General features: G+C 43.6%; 2 protein-coding genes and 1 long non-coding RNA gene across 9 annotated transcripts; 1 reads left to right on the forward strand and 2 right to left on the reverse strand.

The window, feature by feature from the left end:
- The first annotated feature begins 2695 nt into the window (after positions 1-2695).
- Positions 2696-5840, forward strand: LOC9269814 (uncharacterized). Of its 6 annotated transcripts, none has more exons than XR_003242366.2 (7): positions 2696-2846; positions 2949-3046; positions 3191-3304; positions 4030-4473; positions 4577-4864; positions 5119-5192; positions 5624-5840. XR_003242366.2 is itself a non-coding variant. In XM_066310474.1 (7 exons), exons 4-6 carry the CDS (start codon positions 4057-4059, stop codon positions 4862-4864), a joined length of 630 nt encoding a protein of 209 aa, XP_066166571.1. In that variant the 5' UTR covers positions 2696-2846; positions 2949-3046; positions 3191-3304; positions 4030-4056; the 3' UTR covers positions 5624-5840. The 6 variants fall into 6 exon arrangements, 3 of the variants coding, with proteins under 3 accessions (XP_066166571.1, XP_015637775.1, XP_025881412.1); XR_001545759.3 differs by having other exon boundaries at positions 5122-5192; XM_066310474.1 differs by lacking the exon at positions 5119-5192 and having other exon boundaries at positions 4030-4200; positions 4276-4473.
- On the reverse strand, positions 5654-7383 carry LOC136356489 (uncharacterized). Its single transcript, XR_010741343.1, has 2 exons — positions 6714-7383; positions 5654-5954 (listed from the first exon to the last, which is right to left on the reverse strand). It is a non-coding gene; the product is annotated as an uncharacterized lncRNA (long non-coding RNA).
- A 760-nt stretch (positions 7384-8143) lies between these two features.
- LOC4337520 (paired amphipathic helix protein Sin3-like 4) lies at positions 8144-16540 on the reverse strand. Of its 2 annotated transcripts, XM_015784082.3 has the most exons (23): positions 16116-16540; positions 15802-15984; positions 15542-15713; positions 15346-15444; positions 15099-15266; positions 14402-14693; positions 14070-14203; positions 13863-13938; positions 13719-13748; positions 13434-13618; positions 13214-13368; positions 12853-12980; positions 12486-12740; positions 11713-12372; positions 11519-11598; positions 10715-11350; positions 10501-10601; positions 10293-10431; positions 10066-10218; positions 9271-9434; positions 9083-9194; positions 8776-8945; positions 8144-8401 (listed from the first exon to the last, which is right to left on the reverse strand). In XM_015784082.3, the coding sequence occupies exons 1-22, from the start codon at positions 16178-16180 to the stop codon at positions 8796-8798; spliced, it is 4137 nt and encodes a 1378-aa protein (XP_015639568.1). In that variant the 5' UTR covers positions 16181-16540; the 3' UTR covers positions 8144-8401; positions 8776-8795. The 2 variants fall into 2 exon arrangements, with proteins under 2 accessions (XP_015639568.1, XP_066166572.1); XM_066310475.1 differs by lacking the exons at positions 11519-11598; positions 11713-12372; positions 12486-12740; ... (10 more) ...; positions 15802-15984; positions 16116-16540 and having other exon boundaries at positions 10685-11212.
- Positions 16541-23766: the final 7226 nt, after the last annotated feature.

The following is a 23766-nucleotide window of genomic DNA, read 5'->3' on the forward strand; positions in this document are numbered from 1 at the left end:
TCCACCAGAGCTCATAGTAGTATCGGAAGAGATCAAGGAATGGCACGACCCCAACATAGGCTTAGCAAAGATGAGCAAAAATGCTCAGAAAAGCGATGGAGTTGGGGTTAAGGTGCAAAAGTGAAAGGCCGTAGAAGTTCAAGATCAGGAGGAGAAATTCAGATGGTGGAGGCAAGAAACCACACCGAATAAAATTCTCTACAACTACCATCCGACCTAAGACGGGTTGGGGATTAGTACCTCCTTCCTCCTGCTCCAGGTGTTCACGGCCGGGGAGTGCTCCTTCCACCTACAACTTCTTCATCCCTGCGGTGTCGGTGTTGGACGCCCCGAGATCCATCGCCATCGTAGGACCGCCGGAGAGGAAGAAGAAAGCTAGGGTTTTTCAGGAAGATTGGAGAATCCGAGAGTCCGGGCGCAAAGAGAGTTGGAAAGGCTTTTTGGCAAACGGACTTGAAATGGATCAAAAACTACCTTATATAAGTGCACTACTTGACGGTTTATTTTTCGAGGGAAGGAGAGATATTGCCACCGAAAATTTCTGAAGCCCGTTACTGACAGATTGATTAGACATCAAATTAAATTCACTTATGGACGGTTGAACTTCCTCCAATGTTATCGAGAACTCAAGCCAAAGGACTAACGAACCCACCATAGTTTACGAAGCCGAAGGACTCAAGCCGAAGCCACCGGGAGATCTCGTCGATCAATCTCGACAAGGATCTCGCCGGTATCGTCGGATTTATCTGTTCCCTTTGTACTCTGTGGCTTTCCATATCAATCCCATATAAACTAGACTAGTAATATTACCTTACGAGGGGCCTGAACCAGTAAAATCCTTGTCTTTTTGTCTGCTTTGATGTCATATGACGTAGATCCTCGTACCAACGTACCCCAATACCCTATTTATCCTGTCTACGAGTATCCCTCATCGACAAGTATATCACGGGAATATCGGGTAATGGATAACTCATCTTTAATTGTGCTAAAGAAAAAAAAGTAAATTACAGATTGTACTATGTATTCTTAAAAGTTTTCATATTATGTCATCCTTTAACCATTCTTTTCATTTACAAAACAACTAACTTTACATTTCAATTTGGACCACCCTATTCCATCCATCTCCAAGTCTGATGACTCAGCAACCACTCTGCACAATAACTCTCTCTCTCTCTCTCTCCATTTTCTTTTCCCCTTTGATAGTTGGGGAACCGCTAGATCCAGCAAGAAGGAGCCCGGATCTAGCGTCCTCGCTCTTCTTCATCGGGTCGACTCCTACCTCCCTAAGTCCCTACAAGCCCGACACCACCGACATCAATGGCGACCATAACAATAGTGTGCACTACGAGAGGGGAGGAGAAAAAAAGGGTGGCTCATGGAGAAAGAGCGGTGGTGGCGGTACGTGGAGTGACAATTAGTGGTTGCTGGTGGTATGAGAAGTTTGTAGTCGACACAATCGCTAACCGAGTTTGTTATTTTTTGATATGTGGGTCACCGGCCATTATAAAGAAATAGATAGTTTTGAAGTAATAAAAATATTGAGATAAAGGTGAGAGTACTCGTCTATGATACGTGGGTTCTTATATGTCTATGACATATGGTCCAGGGGGAAATTCTTAATTACCAATAGTACTCCGAGTATCATCCCCTTCCCTTGGCGGCGTAAAAGAAAATCCCCCGTCTCTTTGGCCTCGTTTGTTAGGGCTCCAAACTCCAACTCCTAGCTCTAAATTCCTACTCCAGTGGGAGCTAACTCCTCGGGAAAGAGAAAATTGCATATCTACCATCGCATAAGATGGGATTCGCTCAAATACCATTACTTAAATGGGCTTCACTGAAATACCATCCTCGACCAAGGTGTCTTTGCTCAAATACCATCCTGGGCGAAAATGCCCCTTAGCTCTTCTTCTTCCTCCCTCCCTCCCTCCAATCGCTAAATTGGTCGCCGGCGGTCCGTCGCTCATGTCGTCATTGGCCGGCGAGTCAGAGCAGGGTGGCGGCGTGCGACGGCGGCCGACCGAGACGACACAAGCGAGGCGGCGCGCGATGGCGGCCGATGAGTCGGGGCGTCTCCTCCCCCCCTCTCTCTCTCTCTCTCTTGTCGCGATGGCGGCGGCGGCGATCGCGACCGGCGAGGGCGACGAGTCGGGGTAGGGCGGCGGCGCGCGACGGCAGCCAGCCGAGACCACGCGAGCGAGGCGCAGCGGCGACCGCGACCGGCGAGGCCGACGAGTCATGGTGGGGCGGCGGCGCGCGACGGCAGCTAGCCCAGACCACGCAAGCGGAGCGGTGCGTGACGGTGACCGGAGAGTCGGGGTGGGGCTGCAGTGCGCGACGATGTCCGAGACGACACGAATGACAACGGTGAGGCAGTGGAGCCGTTGGTGGTTTCAGCCACTAGAGGGAGGGAGGGAGAGAGGAAGAAGAAGAGCTAAGGGGCATTTCCGTTCGGGATGGTATTTGAGCAAAAGACATGAGGATGGTATTATAGCGAAGCCCATTTAAGTAATGGTATTTGAGTGAATCTCATCTTATGCGATGGTAGATATGCAATTTTCTTGGAAGTTGAGAAGCCGAAAAGTGTTTTTCTAGCATTCAAATTAAAAAAAAGCAACCCCCAAACCCTAAACCGCTCGTGCGCCTTCCGCCGCCGCCGCGCGCGCCGTTTCCCCCCCCCCCCCCACCCACCCACCCCACACGCCCCGCCGGAGCTGTGCCAAACGGGGCCTTTGTCTCCTCTGCTCCTTGCGCCGCCAAGACGAGTCGTGGCTGAACAGAACACTAGAATAGGGGAGGGGCGGCGATCTCCATCTGGCGAGGAGAGCAGAGCAGGGGAGGGGATCTTGGTGAGCATCCACATCCTCTTTCTGATTCATCTCTCTCCCATCGGGACTACTTTTTTCTGGAATTTGCTTGCGTTCGTTCGTTAACCCTAGCTTCTCTTCTAGATCTGGATATTGTCAAGAATCAGCTTTCCCTTGCGGATGGCATTGAAGTTTCTAGCTTCTCAAAGTTCCAAGACCTTGGTGCTAATTCATTAGATACTGTCAGTCAACTGGATAATATGTGTTCTCTTTTGAAGTTTTTAATAGCCAAATTCAACTATTTCCGATAAGGTCCAAGTTAACACTCATTTATGAATCTTTTCAGAGTTACCTGATACTGCTACATAATGTACTGCTGTTTACAGGGTTCAAAGTTGGTGTTGAGAAGCACAGCACAGAGGTCATTGTGAAAAAAAAAATCTGGAAGCCTGCTTATAAATTCTGGAATCCAAGGATACTCGCTACTAAAGACAACTCAGGTATTTCTTCAACTTGCTTCTGTGATTCTCAGGCCATCGGTTACATGAGTGCTACAGCATGTTTATGGTGAACTTTTTGTCGTCTCTGGTTGAGTTTGCATGGTTTTGTATGGACTACTGTTGTAATGCACCGTAGTGACCTAGTTGCAATGTACCAGTATAACATGGAATGCTGTGGCTGTTTGTGTTGAAGCTGAGTGCCTATCTCTTTTCCAGATTAGATGCTGTGAAAATGGGTTGGTTGGGTGGCGTCCTCATATTTTGGTGCTCAGATTGACTTTTCTTGTTTGTGGGTATTATGTTTGGGATACTGGCCAAGGGAAATGGACAGAAATATGCTAGCTTTAGTGGACAGGGCCTGTCATCGTATTTGTTTATTCTATTGTTACCTTAAGTCCTTAACATATATGTTCTTCTGTTAAAAAATGCTAGCCTCTGATTATGCCTTCAGCCCTCCATGGCCTTGAAGTGCCTGTTGTCCTGTTGGATTCTGTACATTTCTTGTGGTGTAGTCTGGCAGCATTTCTTTTGTAATCAACTCAGATGCAGAGCCTGGCAGCCTGCACGGCAGCATATATATGCTTCTGCCTCTAAAGAATAAAACTAACGCTTAAACCTGGTTAGGCAGTATGCTTCTTTTCATACTGTCTTTGTTTTATGCTGTGTGCTTCTTTTCTTATTCAGTTTGGCAGTGATCATTGAACTGTGTCGTTTCTGTACTTAAGCACCCTCCCTTGCCGCCGTCCGCTACCATGGCTGAAATCGAAACTATCTCCAGCCTCGCCGACGCCGACGATGTCCTGGAAAACAGGGGGATCAATCAGGTTGAAGGGATCAATCAGGTTCAATTTCGTCTAGACGAGCAGATATCCCTCGTAGCTGCAACAGAAGTCAAGGTGAGGACCCGTCCTGGAAGGCTCGGATTCAGGTTGTTAAATCCTGAACTCATGGATTGCAAGTTCCAAACAAAGGTCAAGCTGGACGAGGCCTACGAGCGGATGTTCACAGAGTGTATGATTGAGTGTGACCAAGAGCTCGTCCCTCTCGAGGCCCACATCGCCGAGCTGAAGAGACTGTTGCTGCTGCCCAACAACGAGATTGAAGATATCGGACCCGATATTATGCAGAGGGGTCGAGGATTGCAGCAGGTGCTGTATCTGCATCCACCGGTATAACTCTCTTTTCATGCTCTCCCCCTCTTTTCTAAATCGTTTTTCAGTTTGTGTTTTTTTTTTCAGTTCTCTCTTTTTCTGAATATTATTTTTTTCCCAGTTTCCTTTGTATCCTGAGTACGAGTATCATCCTCCTCCGCAACCGCAAATACCGTACCAACCAGCATATGCCACTGCTAAAGAAAGAGAGAATGCAAGATCTCGAGACCGCCGTGCTCAGAGAGCGTGGTGGCATGCCAACCTTACTCTTCTGGAGACTAAGAAAAAGATCTTGGAAGGGAAAAGAATAGACCTGGAGAGAGGGCTGAGGTCTGAAATGAGGAAAGCTTTGGAGAGTCAATCTGACCTGGGGGCCGGTTATACCAACTACCATTTTCGCCATAGATAGGTAAGCCTTTGTGTGTTTCTTCTTAGATCTGTTGGTCTTCAATCTTCACTTCTTAGAATCAAATCGAATGGATGGATGGAGGGATGAACTGGGTGGCGGTTCTTGGGCATGGCTTCTGCTTTCGATTGAATTGTTTTTTGGATTAGGGCCTGCGGATTTTAGGATGTTTATGTATATGATGAATTATTTGATTTGAGTGATATAAAACACTATGAATTTTAGGATAAAGGGTCCTGTGTTTTCAATTTGCTCAGCAGTATGATCAGTGGCTTGGGAAGCGAAGCTGGCCATGCTGTTGTCAGGTGTCCCTTGCAGATATCTGCTGCAGGTAATGAGACAAAAAATTAGGTGTTCAGATTAGGAACAATGTAGGACCGTTGAACCAGAGTTGTAATTTCAGAAAATAGGCGCTCAAACATGATGCATCTATACTTAGTTAGAGCCCCTGCTAACCACTATTACCGATGCTTTAGATAAATGCTGCTGCTATTTTTTTTCATTGGGATCTATTCCGCGACTGTTTTAGTAATTCTACTAATTGAATTGAAATTTCCCAAAAGCAATCCTTCTGTTAAGCTTGGTTGGACTGAATAGCAGTTTTACCTTGGCCATCAGTGCTCACTTTGAGTTGTCAGATAATGAATAGCTCATCACTGATTTTTTTTTCAGAAAAAAGGTGCTCATATATGCATGCATAGATCTCTAGAAAAAACGGCTGGATAATGAATAGCTCATCACTTTCCTGTTGATTTGATGCAGGGGAGGAATAAGCTGGTTGGATGCATGATCAATGGGAAATCATGTTTAGTTTTCTCCCTAGATCATGATGCTTTGAACTCAAGCCCTGTTTGGATTCAGCTATAACAAGTTTTGTTGTGCAAGTAGTCACGTGATGTAACAAGTTTTGCCTCATGTTACAGATTTTGTAAGGATGCTTCTCTGGTAGCAATTTAATATCATGTTACAGATTTGCATACTTCAGTTGAGGTAGATGTGAGAGGCGACGTCTTGAATTCAAATTGTAGCAATTTTTCAGTTGAGGTAGATGTGAGAGGCGACGTCTTGAACTAAAGCAGCCTGGTTTGAGCACCTGCAAACAAAACCACACCTCCGGTTGTCGATCAATCAGCTTCTAGATTTGCCAAAATTAATATATGAAAATCTTGCAATGGTCGAGCACGTTTAATACACGTCTAATAAAACCATTTTCTATATACAGACTTAGAACATATTGTTTTTCTCAATTTTATCAAAATTATCTAATTGATTGTTGTGGTTTGTCAGATACACATTAAAACAAAACCCTGCTGAAATTATCTGAACTTCGCATTTTAACTCCACCTGCTGAATCACGGTAAAACAAAAACATTTTTTTCTCTGAACCTTGATGTTCATCGCCAAAGTTGGGTTAGGCAGTATCCAACACATGGGCCTAAATTATCCCTTTAGGCAATATACATACATATATACATATGAGGTAGTGTAAGACAAAAACATTTTTTCTCTGAACCTTGATGTTTATCGCCAAAGTTGGGTTAGGCAGTATCAAACATATGGGCCTAAATTGTCCCTTTAGGCAATATACATACATATGAGGTAGTGTAAGAGATAAAGGAATTTGGAGAGCAACAATATTTACAGTGCTCTGCTGTCTAAACAAATCGTTCCCTGCTTCAATTATCTTGAGACATGTGGTCTATACTCCGTCCATTTCAATAATCTTGAGACATGTTGTCTATAATCAGTCCATTACAATGCTCTCCAGTCTAAACAGGTGAAATGGATTGAAGCCATAACTCCTACTACGAGTATATGAAATAAGAGTATTAACAATGTATATATTTCTTACCAACAATATTGTAGATATGCAATACCAGCATGACGGCGTAGGCAGCGCCGTTGTAGGACACGACGTCGACGGAGCACTCAAAGTAGACCGGGGCCACCGGCGTCGGCTCCGGCGCGCCACCCACCCCGACGCCGCCGTGAGCAGAGAGAGAAGAGCGGGGAGGACACCGGCGCCGGCTCCGACACCGCCACCCGACCTAACGTCGCCGCCAGGGAAGGGAGAAAAAGGGGTAGAGGGCAGTGGGCGCCGGCTCCGATGCCGCCGCGAGGGGAAGGAGAAGAGGGGAGGGGTGCACGCGACGTCCCGTGCAAGGGCGGCGGACAATGAAGGAGAAGATGGTGCCGCACCCGTTGGCCTCCGCCGCTCCGTCGCTAGCGCCTATGGTGGTCATCCTCCTCCGTCGCGCCGTCTTCTCCAATCGCCAGATCCGACGGCGGCGTTAGATCTAGCCGCGGGCGTAGCCACCGCGCCAGATCGGGAGGGGAGGGCCGCCGCTGCCACCTCCCTCCCCCCTCCCGACAGAGCCGCCGCTCGTCCACCCTCCAAGCCGCCTCCGCCCTCCACCTCCGCTGGATTTGGGAGGAGGGAGGGGAGCCGCCGCTGGATCCACCCTTCGCGTAGCCATAGCCTAGAGCCGCTGCCGCCACAGGCCTTCGGTCGAATCCGCGCCGAGAGATGAGAGGTGGGATGGGAAGGGGGGTTTAGTGTAGGACGTTTTGCAGAAAACCCCCTATGGCTTTTACGTTTACAACGCTACCTCTGGAAGCGGAATTTTTGTATTTTTCATGGAATACAAGAGGTTATACGTAATAAATACAACGTGATGTCAGGTATATGTGATATTATGTGTAAACACGAGTTTTTTGCAAGACCCCCACAACGCCCAAAATTTCGTTTGACCGGTTACAGCTTACGAGCAGTCAACGTGTAAAGCAACGAGATAGCCAAAAAAAATTCGAAAAACGGAGAAAAAAGGAATGGTTAGGCTGGTAATTGGCTGATGATATGTAAATAAGGAATGGTTAGGCTGGTAATTGGCTTATGATATGTAAATCACTTTGTTGCAACGCACTAACATTATTTCTAGTAATTTAAAAGAAAAATTGTTTTAAATATCAGTGTGGATTGTAGAGTGAACTTTGGAGATAATAGGGTTTCGCGGCCCGGACAAAGGAGGCAGTAGGGTGCCCGAGGCGGCAGACATACGGATCGGGAGCAAAACCACATACTACGTCAACACAGGAAAACTTTTATAAAGCGCGGCACCGGTGACATTTGCAGCAGCTGCAACACAGCATAGATATGACATGATATTATACCATGGGCTGTCAAGACCAGCTTCTTAGCACATCTCACAAGTGCAAGGCAATGCTCAATCTCACAAGTGCAACATCATGAACATGCGCGTATCAGATAGCACCCAAGAAAAATAGGATAACATGCAAAACTATATTAACAGGAGTGACAAGTTAGTGTAGCCAGTACAATTAACCTGAATAAATGCATTCTCATGATACATATGTACACAATTTTAGGCCATTAAGAGAACTCACGGTTGCCACACACTTCAGCATTTACCAGAGTATCCCATCTATTATTCCAAAGGTACAGTTGTCTGAAATTTTGGAATATTAAGGTTCACATGGCAGTTTTCGAAGCACGTCAGCATCTCGGATTTGATACAGCGGCTGCAAACCAGAAACATCACAAATATCGTTTTAAATTAACAGCAGTCATGCCTGTAGAGACATTGCATTCAGTAAACGTGGATGTAGATGCTCAGATTCAAGGGTCTTTTTCTTTTATTGTTGGCAAAAATCAAGATGCATGGTGTGCAGTGGTGACTGATGCTAGTTAAGTTTCAAGATGCTCACGTTTGATGGGAGCAAACTAAGTGCAACCTACATATAGAGTATAGATGAGACAGCGGCGTGTATAACTGATCAAAAGCAGCATATAAGTAACTTTACCAGATATGATGACTGACTACAATATAAAGATGCATGTGAAGGTTACTAAACATGAAGCTCATAATGACAATCTAATAAAGCTAAAAGATTACCAGAATTTCGCCGCTTAACCCTAGGGCCTTGATAGAAATCTATGGAATCGCTGTACTTTTACAGCATAAGCTTTCACAAAATCCGCCTTTTCAGGTATGGTTCCACTAGATGAAACTCTCCTCTTTCTTATATGAAATAAGAAATCTTCAGTATCAAGGACATAGGAAACCTGCAAATAAGATATTGAGCATTACAAAATACAACATTAAAATGGTCAAAATGGTATCATGATCAATCAAAAGGGTTCTGCTAGATACAATGTTAACTTGCAATGGGGCACAAAATTCTCGCTAAAATTATGAGTACCTTTGAGGATTTGCAGGATATCTTGCATTCAAGACCATTAGTAACCATGAAAGCATCAATGGCCTTCAAAGAAGCTTGAGAGTCATCGTTTCCCCCACGCTTCCGTTTATTCCTGGGAAATGATGTCCAACAATGAAAATAGCCGTGGAAAGTAAAATTGAGACTCCAACATAAGATCAGGAAAGTACCTCCCAAGGAAGATATCGTCATACAATTTAGTATTAGAAATACTTGACAGATACTCATTATATAGATAAGACGAAAAATTTGGATCAATTGACACTGCAGTTACTTCAGGTTTTTCATGCCCATACTCCATTAGCTGAATTGATAATCTTGTAGGATTTGAACGCTGCAAATCACAAGGAAAACTGTGTCACATACATGGTCAAAAAATCCTTGTGCCACATAGCATTAGCAGATAAAGGCAGGAAAAAAAATTGTCAAAATTGCTAGCACCCCTTTTACAACGGTATTCAGGTTTCCCTTATACAATGGTATTCCCGTTTCTTGCAGAAGTATCACTCTATTTGTTGACCCTAGAAAACTAGACTGGTGGAGCCATGGAGGGTCTGAAACTCTGAATCGAAGGCATCTAAAGGCATTACAGAAGTCTCTGCACCAAGTCAGAACTACTAGCAAGAAAGAGGGTTTCTTTACTTCATAAAAACAGTTCAAACTTGTGTGCTCAACACCAATCCACCACTCCACAAGATACTCTGTTGCTGGATAAACATTTACAGGTGTGGTTTGTTTGCAGCATACTTTTGAAACATTGTTCTTCGCACAACCTAGTTGCTGATTGATCTCATGTAGTGAATTATAGATTTTTTTTTATATTTGATGATAGAAAATTTTGCACTTTTAACTTCAAAATATGGTAGTATATTTATTTGGCATTCGTCGCAGCAACAATATTGCATGGTAATAAGGCACTGCAAAAGTATCGAAATAAGAAACATGGATATTGTAAAAATACTTACCCGTTCAAATCGATATATGCTCTCATCATGGAGAAGTACACGCGCATTTTCATGATAAACTAGATCAAAGAATCTCCCAGGTGACCTGGATTTTTCGTATATGTAAAGTTGGAGCAGCTTGTTATCCATTTCGTCAGAAGCTATCGCTTGAAGCTGAAGAAAAGCAGGAAAAATTAATATTGTAGCAAATATGCACTAAAATGGATAGTATTTGTTAGGCAACTTGCCTGCTTTACAACTTTGTATATCAGCTTATCTAGAGTAAAAAGAACATATGACTGAGTCCCGATGATTGAACGGCAGTCATCTTCAAATTTGGTGTTGTCAGAAGAACCATCAAGCAAGTTATACAGTGCACTCATAAACCTGCACTAATAACACATTAGCTATCCATCACATGGAAGTTGTGGAAGCACAGTAAATAAGCAGAATTACTTTGAATATTGGTCTGGCAAGTTCGTATCCTTAGAAGCTTTCCATTTCTTTTCAGCTGAGGAGGAGTTAGTCTTAGCTGACAGTATTCTTTCATATAGGATCTGCAATCAACATGAGTTAGCCAAGAGAACAGGACAAATATGCAACAACAACAACAACAACAACAACAACAACAAAAAAACACCTTGCAAGAATATCAAGAAAAAGACCAAACCTGGTGTAGCCTGAACAAAACATAAAACGAGTCATTTCCATAAAATATACAAGAGAACTTCTCTTCATGATCATTTAAAGCTCTAGGAACATGCTTAGCAAGCGGTTTAACTGCATTGTGTGAGCGTTCTGAGAATGGAAGTGATATTCCTGCATCGGCATCTTGTGCCTCAGTGTTTTCCGCTGCCTCACCCTCACTTTCAGCCTTTGCATCAGGATCATCCTGATCCATATCATCTTCATCCTCATGATCTTCTCGAGAACACTCTTCACCATCACCAGATTCACTACCAGAGGCATCTTCACCAGCTTCAGATGCATTTTCACTGTCCTCCATCATCTGGGCACTTTCCTCACCTTCATCATCTGCATCAACATCATTCTCTCCAGCAAACTCGGTTGCATCCATAGGTCTACCCTGGAGGAGTCTCCTAGTAGAATCTTCCTTCGCTTTAGAAACTCCATCTACAGATACACCATCAAAAGGCCCAAAATTCTCCCCAACATCCCCATTAGGAGATAATTCCCCCTCTTCTCTTTCAACCTTTGAATGATTATGGGATCCACAATATTCATTAATTGGACAGTGTTTGTTGTCCTTGCTGTTGAAAGACCCTGGAATCCTAATTTCTCCACTCTGTGGACATGAGAATACACATGAACATAAGCTAAACATGAATTTCATGAATGCTTCTTCATAACAAAGAGGGGAACGTGCATTCCTCGTGAAATTAAGTAGTTTGGACACAAGATAATTGTAAGAATCTCATATAAATCAAGCAAATCCAGTTAAGAATGGCCATACCCCCATAATTGCTTCATTGCCACCCTTAGCTTCAGACACAACCTCACCTCCAGCTGGAGTAGCACTGCAAGCGTTTATACCTAATAGGCAAATGATGGCACTGAGAAAAGGCTATAGAATCATAATGAACAACTAGCTATGAAGCAGTGGAGCCTAAAAGATGAGCGTTATGAATATTTATGAGACATACAAACCTGGTTTAACCTCCATATTTGCTCTACTATGATTCTGTTCAGGCCGAGAAAGGTGACTGCTCTCCACTGATCTTTCAGTGGAAATGTTTTGTGCATATACCGCTGGAACCACATCAACAGCAGGAGTGGTATTTTGCAGCCTTCTATCTAACATAGTTTTAGGTCTTTCCTCATCCCTGCAAACAGTTCGTTCAGCATCCTGCAAGCTATTTTGCGCATCTGCTGCAACTCCACCCACCAATATAGCACGAGAACATGAAGCTTGTTCCTTTGGAACAATTTCATCACTATGAGCATGCTTAACAGTAACTGTGCCGTTTGTTGATGCATTATTAATTTCAACATTTGCAGGACCAGCCTTTGTGCTTCTGCTATTGTGTTTTTCATCTTCAACACCATGGCCTCGAGGATGAACACCCAAAATAGGCTCCAGAAATGTAGCCCAGATTTTCATCACTTTGTCAACTTGATCCGAAGAACTGCAGACTTCTCCACAAGAGTACTTGATGATCTGATAAAGATCTTCATGAATTTCTGGGTCTACATACTCAAATGACATATTGGGAACTATTGGCCGCCTATTCCCAGAAGCAATAGTAAGAAGCATATCATCCTCCTTCCTTTTCTTCTCATTAACTTCTTTGATTGCAGCTAATAGAGCTGCACAAGGGAAACAAAAGTAGTTTCAAAACATAAGTAAAGGCAACTAGACACTCATGATGATTTCTGTAGCACCATGTACAACCAAACATGTAGATATCAGGCACGCAAACCTTTTGTACTCAGATTCTTTGTGTCCTGTTGTTTGAAATAGAAGCTGCGATGATCAAGGGACTTGTGATAATTCTTAGCGTATATTTCAGCCCAAACTTTATTAAAATCTGACCGGCACCTTGACCATTCCTCTTGCTTTTGCTTAAGCCTAGTTAAAATAACTGGAAGTGCAACACTAGCGTTTTTGCGAAGAACATCCATGACATCAAGCCCATGGTCACCATATAACCGTTCAATACACCTCAGATTCAATGCTGTCAACAAAAATGAATTGTAGCCGTATTGTTCAATCATAACAAAGCACTCAAAAAAATATATACAACACAAGGGTATTGCATTTGCCAATTCACGTTGGCAGATACTTACGAGTCAAATGCTCGTCTATGCGTATAGGGCTGTCTGGTTTGATTGAGTTGTCCTGCATCTTTTCTATCAGCTCCTCAACACGCTTAATTGCCACAATAACAGATTCCAACAGCATGTCCAACTCAAATCTGAAAATTTAATTTCATGGAAAGCAATCATTATCCTAAGAGATACTACAGAAAAATGGCAAGATATGATGTCACTAGATGCAGCTATGGTTATGAATGATACAGTGTGGTGAACAAGAACACGTTGTTTCCGGTCCTTCCTACCAAATTCCAATTGTAAACCATATGAATTATGAGACTCTGCTAATAGATAACTGCTAGACATAGTCAATCATGAAAATGTAGTGAAGAACCTGTCATCTTCACATCTAAACAAGCTTTCTTCATACTGATTCTTCCGCATGTGCTTAAACGAATAATCCTCACTTCCTGAGGTCACAGACACCCAGAGATCATTGAGAACTGAGGCTCCAAGGTCAGTTCTGCAACTTGCAGGAGGCATTGGGTACTGAAAGAAAAACAACAGATGTTATGGACTAAATCATCACAAACTGCAGAGTTAAATCAGCTTACATTTTTAGGCAGAAGTCGGTAACTTGGAGTACACCGCTGACAATTTGAGAGGTCAAGTTCTGATATTGGCTTGCATAGGTTATACTTGTCTTTGCTAGAGAATGTAGTAGCTTTGTGGGTAGCGCCTTCCTTAGAATTGAGTGCAGATCCTTTTTCTACTATTTTAACTATTTGTGATGTTTTCCCTTCATTTCAAAATAATAATAATCATAATCTAATAATAAACAGGCTCTACAAATAGCATGAGAAATGAAATTCTAACTTCCTAAATTAACCGTTGCTTACTTTTACTGAAGACTCCCTCCAGAAAGGCATCTACAGAGTAAAGGAATTCTTTAGGAATCAAAAATGCAACATATTCAAACATGAAATCAAGAAAGTGTGCCCAACAAAGTAAAGGTGACAAATGAATCTATATATGCCACCTACCTATATTTTCGCACTGTTCCAGGAAGTCATTAAATCCATTCATAAGATCTGGATAGTGCTGCAGTATGTCGTTGACCTGAAAAGCAGCAAGGCTATTCTTGTTCAGAAATGTAGCATTAGGTTTATCACTTTAATTCAGATCTAGCAAGCTCTTATAAATCCCTGAGATAAGGGAATCATCCTTTAAAACACATCGATCCAGCTTACCAAGTTTTTCAATTCACTCCTTGTAATTATTTCCTGGCTGTATATGTGAAGGCATTTCAAAAACTCCTGGTAAGCTTCAGGCTCTAGCTTCTCCTTTACTTTCTCACAAAAACGGAACTCCTTTGTGTATGCACCTTAATTTGAATAAGAAATAAGAAAATAATCCAGTACATCAAAGAGGCAAGGCATTTCTTTACTTACATATTAATGAAATACACTAAGATGGAGGAAAACACAAGATGGATCCTAAAGTTAACGGAAAATAGGAGCCTGCAAGGCACTGAAGATGCCATATTGCACACATATTCACACAAGATGACATTAAGACTCACTCTTCAATGCATCCTTATCGTCGTATGGTGAAGTAGAGGTGCTAACCCCACCTTGTTGTGTGTCAGCAAGAGCACCATCCATCTTCCTTGCTAGTTTGCGCTTACGTTGTCCTCCATCCAAATCTTTGCTGTCATATTCAACGTCTTTCACGTCCGTTTCATAATCTTTTCTACTGCGATCAACCTTACCATCCCTTCCCTTGTCAACACGCCTTCTGTGGGGATCATCCTCAGGATCAGGGCGATCAATACTGAAGTCACGATCGACAGTTGATGGATAAGCCCTCTCCCTCTGGAGATGGATAAAACAACATTTCACCATAGATGTTCTTTTGTGACCAAATATAGCTAGTAAAATATAGAACTTGTGTCTAACAAAAAGTAGATTCAGAAAAATGATCCTAGTACAGAAAGTAGCTTTCATGTCCGATGCCAGTGCGTTTCAGCGGATCTCTGATATTCTATATCCATGTCCCCGAATCATGGAGCTAATGTCAATTAAATGTTTCAGTACTTATCCTAAAGATGATGTGATGTCATATAAACTTGTCAAGGTAGTTTACATTACGCCGCATTACGTTCTCTGCAGTACTTATCCTAAAGCTGATGTCATATAAACTTGTCAACGTATAAGGAAACATTCTCTAAAGTATATGCAATTTAACACGGGTAACAAGATGTCCGTTTCAAGATTTACCTTAATGATCTGCGCGTTCCTTGCCGAGGGCATTAGTGGGCCCCTGTCGTCGTGTCTGCTTGAAACACCTCTAGGAACAGTTACCGGTTCTGGAGCGGTTGACGTATCAGGCAAGAAATGCTTGAACTCCTCGAGTAAATCGGGATAGTCACGGAAGAGCGCTGCAACCTAACGACAAAAGGAGAGAGCCGGTAAGACAGAATTCTTCAAAAAGGCGTATACACAAGCGCCGAGGCAAGGTACGTACCTCCCCGTAAACATCTTGGATGGACTTGTTATGCAAGCGGTACATGTTGAGGATGCCTAAGAAGGACTTGTAGACGTGGTCCTCCTGCTGGAAGCGAGCCTGCAGCGGATGGGTGGCGGGTAAGTAGTAGAAGGTTCGTTTTATTTGGTTGAAGGGGTGGGGCGGGGCGGGGCGAGAAAGAGGAGGATGTGGAGACCTTGATCTTGTTGACGAAATTGATGGCCTCCATGAAGTCAACAGGCTTCTTCTCCAGGTCCTGGAGCTTGATGGCAAATCCCTTGGGCAAGAAGGCGTTGAAGCCAAGGATGAGCTCGTGGTGGCCATTGAAGAGGGTCTTGACACGGATGATGACGCCAGCGGTGTCGATCCTGCAAAATCATGTCCCTCGTGTGGTGTGTGTTAATAGGGGAAGGAATGGGTGGAAATGAAAGCGAGGGGGAGGGGGAGGGAAGGGACCTGCCGCTCTTGAAATCGCGCATGACCTCGAGGAACTCATCGTACTTGTCGCGCTTGTCCTGGAACTTATCCTTGACGGCCTTGAGGTAGAGAAGCGCGTCATTGGTGGTGAGCTTCTGGTTCTGGGAGGGCCCCTGCCCCTGCTGCGAGGGGGCGGGCGCGGGCGCGGGCGCCGGCATGGGCCTTGACGAGGCAGGCGATGATAAGGGTTAGGATTGTTGCATCGGCCGGCATACACCGCGCGCTCGCTCCCTCGCAAACAAGAAGAAGAAGAAGAAGAAGAAGAAGAAGAAGAAGAAGAAGAAGACACTTACGACGGATCGGATCGGGCGAGGTTAGGACGCTTGAGGTGCTGAGACGCCGTGGGCGCTGCCTTCATCACCCACCCATCCACCGACCAAGGCAGACGGATTCCCTTATGGCCACGGCCGCCTGGATCTGCCCGACCGCAAACCCTAACTTCTATCCTCCTCCTAACTACTCCTATACGAGTATCCTGGCTAGAGTAGAGGATCGATCGCCTTTCTCCCTTCCTTCCTTCCTTGCTTGTTAGGGAGGAAGGCCAACTAGTAGTATATTGAAGAAGAAGAAGAGCCCTCGAGAGACGAACAGAAGAAGAAGAAGAAACAGGGGAAATGGAGTGAAATGATGAAACCTCTTCCTTCGATCGCCTCGCCTGCCCTGCCTGCCTTCCCCTTTTTTGTGTTTTTGTTGATCAACAAGACAACCAGGCGGAGGCAAGGGTTCCCTTCCCTTCTCTTCCCTTCTTCTTAGCCTTACCTGGGCCGTCCGATCTCCGCCTGCTCATAGCTTGGGCTTTTTGGGCTGCCCCTTTGGCCTCCTCGCTTTTCTCCTTTCTTTTCTCTTTTTACAAAGGAATAAGTTCACCGGGGATCCTTCAACTTAAGAGCGAGATTTTTTAACGTCTCTTAACCACAAAACCAGAAATATATACCCCTAAATTCACACAAACCGTGGATTTAAGGTCATATAGCAGTATATATGGGTAGTTTCACTGACGTGGCATCCTAGTCAGAAAAAAAATTAAAAAAATACGTGGAGCCCACATGTCAGCCGCCCTCTCTTCTTTTCTTCTCCTTCTCTTCTCTCTTCTCTCTTCTTTTCTTTGCTGAGGGGAGGCCGGCCGCGGGTGGCGGGCGGAGCGACGGTGGGCGAGCATGCGAGCGCAGCGGTGACGGGCACCGGGAGTAAATACTTAAAATTTTAAAAATTACAATATTAATAATAGCTGGTGCAACAAATTAGTTACCCATGCTGACAGCCTTGATCATAGTCTACCTGTGCATATATCTATGCATGTTTTCTCAAATGTGACTGCTCTGGCTTGGAAAAGACGAATACGGAGACTAATTATTCTAGAAGCATGCATTTTTCAAGCAAATTAATTGCTACCCACTGACGGCCTAACTTTTCTCCGTTCAATAGAGTCAAAAAATCAACAAGTTTTTTCCTTTCAAAAAAAATCAACAAGTTTTTATTCATGGAAATTAATTTGTGACTGCCTAACTTTTCTTTCCTTAATTCCAAATTTAACAAATGTGTATATCGATCTCTAGAACATTGCAAAATTATGCAATTTGACCCATATGCACATATTATTATTTTCATGTTTTTCTTCAATGGGATATACTACGAACATTCAAAAGAATATAATCAAATTAAGTCCGAATAGTAACTGCAACCCCGTACAACTTGTTTTTAACATAGGGGCTCAGTCTTCCGAATATGATCATAGGGATATGGTGTATGTGTGTGTTTATAGAGGTGAGTGTACATGTATTCTGAACGCATGTTTTATACTGTGTTTTTAAAAAAATAGATGGTAAATAGGATTTAAGTAAACTAGTTGGCACTCTGCGCCTTGTCGCGGGATTCGTCATTTTAACATCAAACAAAATGCAAGTTATTACGACACTAAAGAGTCATTTAATTCATGCTTTATTTTCTGCATATATAAAATTCATTTATGTATACCATAAGTGATAATGTATCTTTATTAAATAAAAAATTGTCGCGGGTATGGTGTAGTTCAGAACTTCATATTTGATTTTTAGATTTCCAAAACGGTTTTTAAGTACCATATGTGCTTTGTGTTATTTGCCTCCTACTAAAAGTTGACACTCATTTCTCTTAAATAATTTTATTTTCAAAAAAATATTTTAAAAGTTACTGGCAACTAAAGTTTTAAATGGCTAAATGGACCTTATCCAAAATGCCTAGAACTCGTAACCATAATTTCTAATTTCTAGTGTAAAACTGTAAAAACTTACTCTCTTGTCGGTGTTGTTATTGTTTTTGTTGCTATGGCATTTCCATGTATCCAGTGTAATAAATGTGCAAGCTTCACATAACCGAAACCGCTTAAACCCACTCTTGAGTGGTTTCCCCAGTATTTGCAAAAATCATTTAAAACCTAGACCACCAGTGAAATTCGACCAAAATTTATTAAAAAATTAAACATCAGTTTAATTTATTCTTTTTAACTTGACGGAAACGATCCTAATTAGTGCGTACGCGCGTGGAAGTTAAGTCACGTGCATTTTTCTGGCCTCTACCCTCACGTGTGTTTTTCTTTTCTTTTTCTCAGCACGTTTTTCTTTTTCTCCGCAACAAAGCAAGATCGGCGAAAAATGTTCCTATTTTTAGGAAAAACTAACGTAGCGCGTGCTTCACAATTAGTTAAACCTAACTAACTAAATTAGTTTTAGATAATGACGCTAATTAAGATAAGATTTTTCTTTTCTCGAAAGTTTTTAACTAATAGATTGAAAACTTTCAACTTAAGATTTAAACCATGAAGTTAAATTTTAAAATCTTTCAACTCAAACTTTGAAAATTTTTAGCTCAAAATTTAAATTTGCAAGACAAATTTTGAAAACTTTCAACTCAAATTTAAAAATTTTCAACTCAGATTTGAAAATTTTCAACTCGAGATTTGAAAACTTTCAAATCGTGATTTGAAAACTTTCAACGGAAGACCTACGTTGCTTTCCACCTCGAACGAACGACCACCGCCTGCAACGTGGCAACAAGTAGGTACGTGTGCTACGTATGTCAAATACTGCATGGGTGCATCCATGAATCTATATATATATATATATATATATATATATATAATCTACATCTATAACTAATTAAAAAATACTTAAGGTTTTCGGTAGTTATTTTCGTCCATCTCTTTTTTTCTTTTCTTTTTTCCCCTATTTTTCCTTTTTTTCGTTCCGTCCAATTCTTTTCTAACTAACTAATAATTAAAAAATACGTAAGGTTTTCTATAGTTGTTTTCGTCCGTCTCTTTTTTCTTGTTTTTCTCTTTTTTTTCCGCTTTTTCTTTTTTTTTCTGTTCCGCACGCTTTTTTTCCTTTTTTTCACCGCTTTTTTCCTTCACCTTTCTTTTTACCTTTTCTCATCCGCCCTTTTTCTGTCCATGTTATTTTTGCCGTTTTCCCTTTTTTTATAATGCTGATATAGGTTTTATTATAGCTATTTTTTAGGTTGCTTTTTTAGTAGCTATTTTTTACGTTGCTTTCTTTCATACGCTCGTAAGTATTCATTTTTTTCTCGGCCGGGTTTTTTGTCGCCGGACCAAACCCTAGCACCCACCGCCACCACTATGATCTTTCTCTCCTTGCTTTCCCTTCTCTAATTTATTGCAAAAATCGATTCCCCACTGCTCCTTCATTATTTTTCCCATGATTTTTCCTTTCAATTCCACTTTAATGTACTGGATCGAATCTCCATTTAAAAATCACCATTTTTATCCCTGAGTTTATGGATTTGCTCCTATTTGATAAAAACGGAAAGAGCAGATCGAGGGTATCAAAAGCCCTCAATCTGGTGAGATCGAGAAAAATCCGATCAGATTTGATGGGAGGATCGGTTCTAGCATTATAGTGACATGAGACGTCTTCCAGATATTGAAGACAGCAATCAGCTATGCGAGTCTTCTAGAAATTGATGACGGCAGTCGGCTATGCGAATTGGGCCTACAGCTCCACTTGTGGGCTAGGTCAAAGAGAGATAGACTAATCAGAGGAAGGTAACGGGCTAGGCTGGGACTGAAAAGGAAGGAATAAATGAGCTTTTAGCCCAAAGCAAAGAGTATAATGTATGCGATCCAAAAATGCTTTTATCCGTTGCAACGCGTGGGCATTTTTGTAGTGAAAGGAAAAAAATGGAGAGTGGCTGAAAAATCGACTGTAATAGGAACAAAAGTCTATCGAGATAAATTTAGCTAAACCATATTACTTCCTCTCTAGGGCGGAGGTAGAGAATGGGAGGTGGTGCCCCCACAATATAAATTTAGGCACCCGCATCTGCTTAAACGTGATTTAAAATAGAGTAAATTAAGCAAGTGGCATTCTTCTTCATTTCATTCTAGCTCCGCCTAGTTCCTCTGTTCCATATTGATTATCATATAAAAAATTAAAAATTTGATGAGACCATCACTCTTTTGTATATGAAAGTGGGAGAATCAAGAAGTACTTGGAAAGAGGCTAGGAGATGGAGATCCAATTCAAATCAAGTTCAAGCCCACCTCGAGATCTAGGAGTAGTATGCATTAAAATCATTGTCCAGATCTCATTCGGACTTAGTTTTCGACGTTCTATGCATACATGGAAAGCTAATTAGACTACCTTCCAATGGACCTGATCTTACGTAGAAATTCCTTCCAAGTCAACAAAAATCGTCAAAACAAGTTGGTGTCTAGAATTTGTCCAGGTGGGTTGTCACTATCTTTTGGGTCATCGGCCCATGTATCGTGTTGAAATCTATTATGTACGCGTCTAGGGGTCCTTGGTCGACCCTAGAACCTATTTATTTAAAAATTAATGAATTAGGAGGGCTTTGCTTAGATTATTCTGCTATTGCAATTTCGCTGCTTAGTTTGGTATATGGCTTCAATATTTGCCATATATTCATATTGTTTTTTCTACTCTCTTGCTTGTGCTCTCGATTCGCTTGCAGGAGATAACCTACTTGACGATGTCAACCGCATTTCGGTACGATTGATAACCAATAGAGCAGTGTTGTAGTGATTGAGAGGGGATCAATCGTTCTGGCCGGAACCTTTTGAATCATCAACGTTGAGTTCTCCACAATCAACTTATCAATACATATCATTTGATCAGGATCTAGTTACTCATATCAAAAGAGGGTAGTAAAACTCTTATTATTTCTTGTGTATGGGGAGTTAAAAGTCTACATGTTTCTTGATTTTTCTTCACCTCGTACTTACATTAAATGAAATGTGAGGAAGTTAAGGCTTCCTTTATCTTAATGAAAAGCTTATATAATGATGAATATGGAACATAGTAAAGCTGTGTTTAGTTCCACGTTAAAATTGGAAGTTTGAAGAAATTGAAACGATATGACAGAAAAGGTGTGTAGGAAAGTTCAATGTGACGGAAAAGTTGAAAGTTTGAAGAAAAAAGTTAGAATCTAAACAGGGCCTAAGTATCTCATAAATTTTGCTACTGTCAAATAAAATATGGATAGATGTCACACCCTGAAGTTTCCCCCCTTTTCTTGCTTTAAAAATTGGTTAAATAAATTGCCCGAAGAAATTATCTTAATTAACCTAGAGCTAAATCCCTAATTAATAAATGCAATTAATAATCGGAAATAGCGTGGTGGAATTTTTCTTGAGTTCCCCATGCTCCAATGCATTAACAAGATTTTTAGTGGAATTTTCAGAGCCTTGGAAATAATTTTAACCAATTAAAAATCACCAAAGTGCAATTTTAAATCCCAGGAAAAATCCTTTCCTCTTTTTCTTTTTCTTTTCCTTCTTTTTTCTCTATTGGGCCGTCGACCCACTCCCTCCCGCGCTCGGCCTCCTTCCTTTGGGCCGGCCCGTTCCCCTTTCCCCTCTCTCCGGGACGCTGACAGGTGGGGCCCACCTGTCAGGTCGTCCCCTTCCTCCAGCCGCTCGCCCCACGACGGCAACCACCGCCGAAACCGTCCGCGCCGCCGCCTTCTTCGCTCCACGCCGCGCCCCCGCTCCGAGTCCCCACGTCGCCGCCCTCCCTGCCATTCCCGCCCGCGCGCGCGCCCGCAAATGGGCGAGATTCGATTTGAATCCCCCCCACTCTCTCTCTCTCTCCCCCCACGTCGCCGGCCAAATCGGGGGGTTTCCCGGCCATGTCCGCCCCTCTCGAGCCCCTATAAAATTTCCCCGCATCTCCCTCTCCCTTTTCCCCTTTTCGCCGCGCTCTCCCGTGCCTCCTACCGCCGCCGCGCCGCTCGCCACTAGCGCTGCCGCTTGCCGCCACCTCCGGTCGCGCGCCGCAGCCGCTAGAGCCGCCGCCACGCCAAGCCGCCGCCGCCATTAGCATTGCCGCCGCGTGAGCCACCTCGGCCGCTGCTCAGTTTCCACTAAACCCCACCGGAGCCCGGTTCTCCTCGCACGCCGGTGAGCTATCCATTCTCCTTCGTCTCCGGCCAACAATGGTGGCCGCCGTGGTCACTCTCTCTACTCCTAATCCTTCTCAACTCCCTCCGTAGGTGCCGCCGCCGCCCGTCCGCCCCTCCTCATCGCCGGGTCGTCGCCGCCACCTTCATCCTCCGCTCCGGCCGCCATACTCGCCGGTGAGGATCCCCCTCCTCCCTCTTCCCCTCTCTCTCGTTTGCGCCGCCTCTCTCCACACGCTCGCCGTTGCCTTCGGTCGACGCCGCTGTCCTGTACCCCGTCCGCCGTCGCTTCCCGCGCCGCCGATTGCCGTCGCCGGCGACCGTGCGCGTCGCCGCCGGTTGCCATGGCCGGCCGGCTGGTTTTGAAGCCGAGCCGAGCCGTGCCTAGCCGCCGCCGTGCCGTCCGATCGGCCTCCCGGCCGATCCGGACCGTCGGTCCCGTGGACCGGCGGTGGACCACCCGCGTGGTCCCGGTCCACGGTAGACCGGCCACCTTGAGCCACTGCCCGTGGGGCCCACATGCCGGCGCCCCCTTCCTCTCCCCTTTGAGCCGCTGACCCGTGGGCCCCGCCTGTCGGCGCCGCCCCCCTGGATGACGTTAGCCCTGGGTATTATTGCGCAATAATTAATTAAGGACTTTTTCTTTATTAATAAAAACACAGTTTATCTTCTAAAATTCATAAGTAATTCATCCGAGCTCCGTTTAAGTCCATTCAAGTCTCAGTAAATCAAGAAAAATGCATGTTTTGCTTGTGTGCTTTGTTTGTCGCGTAGGTTTCGACTGTTTCGTCGATCCGCGGTTTCTCGAAGACGTTGATGTGGTCTCATCAGTGCGAGAGCAAGGCAAGTCATGCATTACAATTGATCAAATTGTACCCAATTTACAAATGTCCCGCATTTCTATTAAATGTTGCATTCTTTTACAATGTCATATGGGATGGGTCCTATTACTCAGCCTTTTATTGTTTACCACATGCCATTGATAACCTGGGTATCAATATAATTAGATGTTGGTTTAGGAAATGCTTAGCCATGCTTAGCTCAACTAGTACACAAAAAGGGATCACCTTATTACATAGACTTTGTCTATTAGCATAGTTTTGGATTGGTGCCACCGCAATGGTGTTAGCTAATTAAAATGCACTGAATGGTGGGCTGTGGGTGCATGGTTTTGCTGGTCGCACCCATGGCAGTTAAGGACCGGTTCACGGGAAACCCTGGGAGACTTACTGTGCTTACCACAAGCGGGAGTGGGTAACTGCTTGATCTGAAGTATAGCTTGACCCTTTCCGAGGCACCGGTGGCGAGGGTGGGCGTGATGGAGTTGGGTCGGCCGAGGTGTTCGGTTGTCCAGCTGCCGGATTCACCGCGGCGCAAGAGGGGACCGCCCACTACCTTTTGAGGGGTGGGGGTGAAACCTTAGCGTGGTGTGGATGGTTAGGGGAGAGTTATGTGGAGGGTCTTGTCACGATTTCCCCCTTTGCAGTATCATGGTGATACTTCGGGGCATGGCGACATGTGTGGAATGGT

The sequence above is a fragment of the Oryza sativa genome, chromosome 5 (genome assembly GCF_034140825.1).
Source record: "Oryza sativa Japonica Group chromosome 5, ASM3414082v1".
NCBI lineage: Eukaryota > Viridiplantae > Streptophyta > Magnoliopsida > Poales > Poaceae > Oryza > Oryza sativa.

Bases quoted from the DNA above. Each gene is read 5' to 3' on its own strand.
- LOC9269814 (XM_015782289.3), top strand. From the start codon at position 4,057: ATGGCTGAAATCGAAACTATCTCCAGCCTCGCCGACGCCGACGATGTC. The intron at 4,474-4,576 runs GTATAACTCTCT...TTTTTTTCCCAG, and splicing joins TGCTGTATCTGCATCCACCG to TTTCCTTTGTATCCTGAGTA.
- LOC4337520 (XM_015784082.3), bottom strand. From the start codon at position 16,180: ATGAAGGCAGCGCCCACGGCGTCTCAGCACCTCAAGCGTCCTAACCTC. The intron at 13,939-14,069 runs GTAAGCTGGATC...GCTGCTTTTCAG, and splicing joins GGAGTGAATTGAAAAACTTG to GTCAACGACATACTGCAGCA. The intron at 12,741-12,852 runs GTAAGTATCTGC...TTTTGTTGACAG, and splicing joins CATAGACGAGCATTTGACTC to CATTGAATCTGAGGTGTATT.